Here is an 8,955-nt window from a genome sequence, read left to right as displayed (position 1 = left end):
GTGCGGCGCCGGCGCTAGCCCGGCCTTCGGCCCCATTTCGCGGTCGTCACCACCGCCTCTCCCTGCCTTGCACGGTATGGATCTGCCCGTGGGCCCCGGCGCGGCGGGGCCCAGCAACGTCCCGGCCTTCCTGACCAAGCTGTGGACCCTCGTGAGCGACCCGGACACCGACGCGCTTATCTGCTGGAGCCCGGTGAGGGGCTGGGGCGAGTCCCCGTAGGGGTGGGATGTGGAGACTGGAGCCGAGGGTCAGGTTCGGAGGAAGACGTGCGGGGCCCGCTCCTTGTCGGCCCCTGACACGCCGAGCGTTCCTGGGCTGGGGAGGAAGGGCCTCTTCTTCGGTCTTTCCTAAGTGTTGGACGGTCGCGGAAGTGTGTCTGTCCTGGAGCCGTACCCAGTTTCGCTGGCAGACATTCTGCCTAGGTGATCCTCTGAATTTTCTCAAGTCAGTTGCCTGGGCGGTGTGGTCGGCACCTATTCGGAGAAAATTAGGACGTGGCGCGTGAATTGGAGGGCGTTACTCTAGTGCGAAAGGAAAAGGAACGAAAACAGAAAGTAAAACGTCATAAAGTTCAGATTGGTCTTGAACCCATGTCCAGAGATAGTGGAGTTGGGTTTCCCTAGAGCAGCTTTGGTTTTCATTCTTCACAGGAAGACTTGATATTCAAGTCCCCGTCTCCAGTTGCCTGGCAGCAGGCTTGTTTACACGGTTTGACCCTGCGAGACCGGACCACTCCGGTTTTGCAGAGGTAAATCAGAGAGTGTGTCTGGAGTTGAAGCTCAGAATCTGCTGTTCCCATCCTGGCTGTGATGTCGTGTCTGGGGAAGACGAGAGTCATACCCCAGGCGGGCAAATGGGTGGCCTGAAGAAAGGCCACTCTGGTCTTGCAGAGCCTATGGGTGCCCCCAAATACGCTTTGACTTCTTGAGGGCCAAAATGCTGGGTTTTTCAGACTTTGTTAAGTACTTCTCTTTCATGCTTTTAAGCCATTAGGAATGAAGAAACGTTTAGGTTGAAATTAGCCCCAAGCTGGAGGCCAGGTTCTCTCTCTCGGGTGGTCTGTTTGCTCAAGTTTTGCTGCCTGAAGACTGGGAATAAAGAGACTGGATGTCATGGAGCGTTCTTATTGGTGACACTTTGTGTTGGTTTCGTGACTTGCCTGTGTGGGCACTCTCCACTCTCCGTGCGCTGCCGGAGTGCTTTCCCAAAGGCTACCTGGTTAATACCATCTCCTCTTTCCCAACCTTGCATTTTTCCCAGCAAAGAAAGTGGTCTGATATTTCTGTCTTCTTTTATCTTCCTTCCTCTTTTTCCTTCCCCTCACTCCCAGGAAACACTCTTAACCCAGACCAGGGAGGGGCATCAGAAATGTTCTAATCCTGCTAGGGTGATCCACCCCACCTGCTAGTCTGCCCCTTAATCTGCTCTCTGTTTCTGCTTAGAGTGTGAGGCGAGTGGGTGAAGTGTCACCAGCATACTCTCCAGGACCCACAGCCTGTGTTCTGGGCAAGGCCTTTGAACAGGAACGGTCAGGCCTGTGACAGCCTTCACTTAGAGTAGCTGCGCCACCCAGGAGCCCCAGGCAGGGGCGTGGGGAGCCAGCTGGAGCACGAGTACTTGATCTTTCCTGGTCTGGATGCAGTTCAAGCAGGACACAGGGGTAAGGGCTGGTACCAGCAATGAATATAGATATCAAAACGGTAGCTTAGCAGTGGAAGGAATCCCTTTTCCAGGCTATGCAGGAGGCTGCGGAGCTGCCTGGCTCAGAGACAGGAGACAGTTCTGTACCTGTCTGTCTGTACTCTGTGAAAAAAGTTCACACAGTGTTTTCTGCAGACTTGTGATCGGAGTCTGGCTCTCCCTCGAGAAACTCTGATGTCTTTGCTTTTGGTGTTTTTCCCTTGGTGTTGGAAGTTTTCTCACAGTTCTACCAAGAGAGACTCCCCACATTTGACCTAAGAGACAGGGGGCAGTCGGAGGTATGGTGCTGGACTCTCAAGGGTGAATAAGATGGGGGAAGGGGTTCAGCTCCAGAAACCCGGGCCAGTGGGTCCAGGTCCGGACAGCATTGAGGGACAGACCAACAGGTCACTGACCCCAGACAGTTGTGTCGGCTTACTCACCCTCAGACCCTCATGCAGTTAAAGACGCGGTGGCCATGGCACCTCAGCTGGATAAGCAGAGAGTCTTTAGAGCCTTCAGCTCCTGCTGCTGTGGGGACGGAAATCGGTGAGCATGAGTGTGCCCTGTGGGTGTGCCCAGCGCTTCTGACCTACAGCCTGTGCTGTTCCCCTTACCACCCACACCCACTGGGATTCTCTGTGAATCAGACCTATCTGGCCTGGGGATCAGGGCCTGGGTGAGGCTGGGAGTTGCCTGACAGCACAGTTTAAGGAGGCACTTTTTTCAGGGCCACTTGGAGGCCCTGGGGGAGGGGGGCTCCTTAAATTTTGGCCTCAGGCGCCGCTCTGGCCCCCCCCCCAGTGTGAGTCTGATCAGTGTAATTCTCTCTCCTTTGGGAGCAGGAATGAGCCTAGTAGGACTGTGTGGAGGTGGAGGCCTAGGGACAGGGCGGCGCCGCGGCCAGGGCCCATCCAGGCGGCCTTGAAGAGTCAGATGGTCAGAGGCTCGCTCTGGAGAGGCTGGGTCTCTGGGTGGAGAGTTCTGGGCACAGCATTTCCCGCAGTCAGGTCCTCAGCAACCTGCGGGACCACTTGGGTGCACGCGGATGCCCAGAGTTCCCCGCGGAATGTTTCCAGAGTTCCTGTGACCGCCAAGAACACCCCTCCCGTCCTGGCGCTTGGAGCCAGCTGAGGCCCGCTGAGCTTGTTCTTGGACAGCCGGCAGGACCCGGCAGGCCCTCTGGGTCCTGCCCTTGGGGATCTGTCAGTTGAGCCAAAATGCCGAAGGAGCACCCTGGGGTAGTGCTCCCCAGGGGCAGGCTGGGAGGCACACTGCAGGGCCTGGAGGCTCCCGGGTCTCCCCGAACCCAGACAGCTGCAGTGCCAGCTGCCAAAGTAGCACAGGTGTGCTTGTCCAGGCCTTACCCACAGCATGAGGCTAAACTGTGCCTTTCTGTGCATCTGTTCTCCTCCATCCACAGCCATGCAAGAAGGTGACAAGTGGCCATTTTGTAGAGAAGAAAATCGAGTCTCAAAGACATTAGGAAACCTAGCAAAGAAAGCTGGGGATTGGTTAAACCAGACCTGAAGTCCACCATCTTTCCGGTGATGACCAGCTGTTGCCTCTGACTACCTTTTCCAGACATTCCATATTTCAGCAGCAGGAGACCCCTGCCCGTGCCCAGGGGGTCAAGACACTGGCCCCACCCTCACCTGCTTTCTTAGACCCTAGCCACGCTTGGGCTGCCCCACGCTGCGGTTGTTCACAGTCAGGATTTTTACATGAGAGTTCCCCTGCCCCTTCAGTAGAGATAAACATATACACAGAGAGATGAGACTGGCAGAGACCTATAAACGACAGGCTCTACACGGTGGCCTCTCGTGTCTGTTTCCTCCTGCAGCCCCCCAGGATGGCGAGGGGGGCGGGGAGGCCGTCTCAGAAGGGCTCTGGAAGTCTGGGCCGTGATGGTCTCCTTGGAGGGAAGGTAGGTGTCCAGGGCGTAGTCGTGCACGCCGGACTCCACAGGACCCGTGTGCGCTCAAAATTCTTTATTAAAGGCCCGGGGAGGGGCAGCGGGACTTACAGGACCCACTCTGGGAGGCACAGAGAGCTCCCATCGTGTGTCACCAGGGCCTGAGCCAGAATCCTCACCTGCATACACCCCGGGCCTTCCAGCTCCGGCCGCAGGGCCCCCCCCAGCTCTGGAAGGGGCTGTGAGATGAGGAAGGCCCGCCCTCAGATGCTTCCCAGTTCTGGCAACACAGCAGCTACCACCACCGGCTCCTTTCTGAACCCTGAAAGCTGCAGAGTGAGCAGAGTCACCAACCCGCACGTGTTCGATGGCCCAGAGGTCTGAGTACAGGGGGCCAGTGACCAGACGGCTAGACATTAGGAAGGACGTACTGGTGCCTGTGTTGGAGGAACTAATAAAGCAAACTTCAGCAGAAACAAGGAAAGGACATGATGGTGCAGGTGGTCTCAGCTCAGGCGAGGACAGGGCGGAGGAGGGGGCCCAGTGGCTCTCCCCTTCCGGACCAGCCTCGTGGCCCCTGACACCTCACTCTACAGCCTGGATGTGTCTGCTTCTGTGGCTGCATGGCTCCAGGCACACACTCGCCACCACTAATGCCCGTGTTCCTGGACCCCAGAGAGTTGTCGGCCGGCCACATTCAGGAGAAAGGAACACGTCCTGCACACTGGCCTTTGGATTGGCTTTCGGGGAACAAAGAGCGGGGACTAAGGTGTCCTGGGGCAGGTGCTCAGGAAGCGCAGCGGCGCGCCCCTCGCGGGTACAGGGCTTGTTAACCCTTTGGGGCCGTGGAGTCCTCTGAGAAAACACTCAGACACAGAGCCTGTCTATAAAAACATACATCCCTGCAGAATTTTGGATTCATTTTAGGTTGTTCCCAGGGCCATCAAAAATAAGGCCAGAGGCTCCAAGTTTACGATCAGACTTGGCTGTTACCCCAAGAAGTACATCTTGGGGCTCCCGGCCCGCTCAGTGCACAGGGCATGCAACTTTTGATCTCGTTGTGAATTCAGGCCTCACGCTGGGTGTAGAGTTTTGTGGGTTGTTTTTGTTTTGTTGAGAGAGCAAGCAATTGAATACTGAGGAGATGGGCAGAGGGGGAGAAAGAATCCTGAGTGTAGAGCCCAACACAGGACTCAATCCCATGACCATGGGATCATGACCTCAGTCAAAACCAAGAGTCGGATGCTCAACCAATTGAGCCATCCAGGCGCCTCCAGAGTTTACTTTTAAAAATAAGCGCATTTCAAGGTTAGAGCACTGGTTACCAGCTAGCAGCCGGGCACTCACTGCTCCCTGTTCCTTCCATATTTCTAATCAGGGGCATTTTTAGGAAAAGCTAAGACCACCTCCAGGATTCCCTGGAGGCAGCAGAGAAGGAGGGGCCTTGAACCACGAGGCAGGGAGAGAGAACTTCGGGTTCTGTGAGAGATTCACCAAGAGAACATCTCAAACTCCTGATGGCCCTTAAGGTGGGGCTTGTGCAATGTGGGGACACGTGCAATGTGGGCTTAACCCTTGAACAGTGTTCAGGATTGGAAACGAGGGACAGGTGCCATTCTTTCTACCTAGAGGTGGTTTTCAAATTTTTTTTTTTAATGTTTTATTTATTTCTAGGAGAGAGAGAGAGAGAGACAGCGTGAGCAGGGGAGGGTCAGAGAGAGAGGGAGACACAGACTCTGAAACAGGCTCCAGACTCTGAGCTGGCAGTCAGCACAGAGCCCGACGCGGGGCTCGAACTCACGAACCGCGAGATCATGACCTAAGCGAAAGTCAGACGCTTAACCAGCTAAGCCACCCAGGCGCCCCAAACCTAGAGGTGGTTTTCAAACTCCAGCACAGAAAGGGGAAACCTAACAGTCCAGACTTTGGAGAAACTGAGGCAGCTAGAATTTGCAAGATGTGATACCAGAGAAGGGAGCTGCACTGAGAAAGAGCTCCAGGAGTCTGCACTGGAGCCCCTTCGGGTCTTGGGCAGAGTTCTGGTTCGCCGGTCTGTAGGAGGAGCCAGCCTGAGAACCTTCTAGGCAAGGAACTGCCGCTCTGCAGAGCTCTGACAGGGCCATGCGTTACCTGAGTTCTCATGGCCAGAGCGGAGGAGCCACGTTGAACACTTAGAGGATTCAGCAGGGACCAGATGAGCTACAGCTTGGAGGTGGGAGCAAACTGAGAAAGGCTGCCTTAAATGCAACGTAATCGAGTTTAAAGACTTGCCTCGAAAGGATCAGGCTGACCCACACGAAACACTCTCAGTAGGAATACCACAAACCCAGACACAGCGTAAAGACCCTCGTGTCCAGGGCCCAGTCAGAACTGACAGATGAGCCAGTGGGCATGAGAGTGCATCCTGTGACTAACAAGGGGAGCCGTAGCTGTGTTCCCAGGGGTGACGGCAACTAGCCAACGAAGATCTTAAAACAATTGTAAGAACATTCTCTGTGCTCAAAGAAGCAAAGCCTCCATGAAGATGAGGGCGTGGAAGGTAGAGAAAAGAAGGAAGGGGAATAAAGTGTTGATGGAACAAGTCTGCCACGCAGAAGAATTCACACTGTTTGTGTGGACACTCCCCCCAGAGAGATGACATGTATCTTCCCACCTGCACCTGTGGGCTACACATAGCGACTTCCAAGAAGCACCGAGTGGGAAAGGGTGGGGGGTGAATACCCGGGAGACGCCTGACAGGCGTGGCCTCGTGGTGCCTGTACAGCTGTGGTGGGACAACGAGGGCACTTAATCTCTGTGGTCTTTCTCTCCAAAAACTTCTATGAGGAAAAGACACGGGACAAATCCAAATGGAGGGAAATTCTACAAAATCCTGGATGAGTTCTCTAAACTGTCAAGGTCATGAGAAGCCAGGAAAGTCTAAGAGGCTGTCAGGGGAACGTAAGGAGACCAAAAGAACTAAATGTGGTGTAATCTCTTAGATGAAGTTCTGGGACAGAAGGACAGAAGGTAAAAACTAAGGAGATCTGAATAAAATAGAAACTTTACTTAGTTAATAGTAAAATGTAGGTATCCCACATTTTTTTGAAAGTTCACATTATGGTATTTCGCTTTTACAACAAAAGACCTCCGTTAGTATCTGTTTTTGCTAACTGAAAGAAATCCAAAGAGGGTTTTCATTTTTGCAAAAAGCAAAAATGGCACCCGCACTGAATTTGTGGCGAGCCGTCGCAGGCAGCCTACGCTCTGAGCAGCCAGGGAGGCGGCACCAAGCGCCTCACTCAGGAACTGAGTTCAGATCTCGCCATCAGGCTGCCAGGGCTGCTGCACTGGGCCTGTGAGCATCAGTGAGTTATCTCTGCTTGGTTTGTGCATCTGTTTGCAAGGTGTGAGCTAAGGTATCAGAAAAGCCGAAGAGAGATGATTTTTTGGGTCTGGGAATACTCTAAATTTTTCCATGTCAATTAACAGTGGTTCTTGGCTTTACGGAAGTTGGCATAGGAACGCCATACTTCTGGGTAGCAGGGGAAACCTGCATATTGATTTTTCGCTTGTGACAACAGTGTTAACCCTGCTAACGGCAGCGTGAGGGCCACGTGGGAGCTCTGTCCTATGTTCCCAACTTTTCTGTAAGTCACTGCTGGGGATGAGTAGCAGACTAGATACTGCAGAAGGAAAGCTCGCTGAACTAGAGTAATACAGAGACTGTCCATGGTGATTTACAGAGAAAAACAAGACTGGAAAACATGAGCTGAGCCTCGCAGGGATGATACCACACAGCCTGACACGCAGGTGAGTTTCCAGTAAAGGGTGGGAATGCTTAAGACAGAGTCGTCCACAATTTTGGAAAGCTGTGAACCCACAGATCCAAGACTTACAAGAATTCCCAAGGAGGATAAGCACCAAAAAACGTGCATATCACTAACAACTTGCTGAAAACGGGTGAAGAGAAGAATCATAAAGCAGCCAGAAAAAGAAAGAGGATTGCACAGAGGCTCACAGACCAGAACAACACGGACTCCTCAGCAGCTGCGAGGTGCGAGGCTGGAGTGGAGCTCCGTAGATGGAGGTCTGGTCAGCATTTAGAACTCGCTGTAACTTACCGCGTCAGTGGACAAAGAGAAGAAAAACCACACTCCCATCTCAACAATGGCAGGAGAAACATTGGACAAACTCAACAGCCACTTCATGGTAAAAGCTCAGCAAACTGGGAAGGGCGGTTCCTAAGTGTAATAGGAAGCACCTGCGAAAACCCGCAGCCGGCGTTGTGCTTCACGCTGGAAGAGCGGGCGCCTTGCCTCCAGCGCTGGCGCAGAAGGCTGCGCGGTCTGCTCCCACCACTCCTTCAACAACGTGTGTGACACCTGGTCACGTAATACGGCAAATAAGTAAATAAAAAACGAAAAATTGGAAGGTAGGACATAGAACTGTCTCTGTTTATAGAAAACGTTGTCATTTACTTAGAAAATCCCAAGGAATCTACAAAAAAAGAAAACACAAAAGTTATTAGAACTAATAAGTGAGTTTAGTGAGGTCACAGGACTCGAGGTTAACATACAAAAACCAATTACATTTCTGTACACTAGCAATCAGCTGTTGAGAAAGTGGAAATACTTAACAACAGCATCAAGAAAACAAACTGTTTACTGGCTAACTTATCTGTTACTGTGTCGCCAGTTGTCTCCAAACCTAACTGCTTTGAACAGCAAACAGCTCACAGTCTTTGAGAGCCACATGCTGATTCTGATGCAAGGTCTCTCACGAGATTGCAGCCATTTCAAGGCTCAGCTGGTAAGAGAGACCTGCTTTAAGTTCACTAGAGTGTTTGGTGGCCAGTGGCTTTTCATAAAATTAAAAAAATTTTCAGGAGCCCCTCCTCAGGGCAACTTACAGCCAGTCAGCCTGCTTCTCCCAGATCAAGGGTATCCAGCGTGGCCTTTGTCTCGTGTTCTCAAATACCATCTCACCTGTTGACGAGAATAACCCAGCCACAGCACGGGAGAAGACCGCTCAAGGTGTGAGCCCCCGGAGGCAGTACCATTGGGGGCTGTCTGTAGACTGGTTACCATGGGGGTGGACCTTGTAAACTGTGTATAAAATTTGTGCATGGAAAGCTGTAGAACACTGCTGAGAATAATTAAAGAGGATCTAAGTAAATGGAAAGAAATGCCATGGTCATAAACCGAAGACTCAGTGTTGGTAAGATGAAAATAGATTTCATACAATCCCAGTCAAATCTCAGCAGATATCTTTGTAAATGTTGGTAAGCTGATCCCTACTAGAGTTTATATGAAAAAGCAAAGCCAAACATTCCCAACAGAGAATAGCCAGGTTTTTTTTTTATTTTGTTCACTTTGGG

General features: G+C 52.4%; 1 protein-coding gene across 2 annotated transcripts in view; it reads left to right on the top strand.

Annotated features, from left to right (window-relative positions):
• Positions 1-6: 6 nt before the first annotated feature.
• The window catches only part of HSF1 (heat shock transcription factor 1), a 22,471-nt gene continuing 13,522 nt past the window's right edge, over positions 7-8,955 (top strand). For both annotated transcript variants that reach the window (XM_077758223.1, XM_077758222.1), the window contains exon 1: positions 7-193. In XM_077758223.1, coding sequence (XP_077614349.1) covers positions 77-193 — 117 coding nt within the window. In that variant the 5' untranslated portion in view covers positions 7-76. The remainder of the gene's footprint in view (positions 194-8,955) is intronic.

This window comes from Crocuta crocuta, unplaced genomic scaffold (assembly GCF_008692635.1).
Source record: "Crocuta crocuta isolate KB4526 unplaced genomic scaffold, BGI_CrCroc_1.0 scaffold327, whole genome shotgun sequence".
NCBI classification, from domain to species: Eukaryota; Metazoa; Chordata; class Mammalia; order Carnivora; family Hyaenidae; genus Crocuta; species Crocuta crocuta.
Note: the sequence above shows the minus strand (reverse complement) of the source record. Positions and strands in the feature narration are given on the sequence as shown.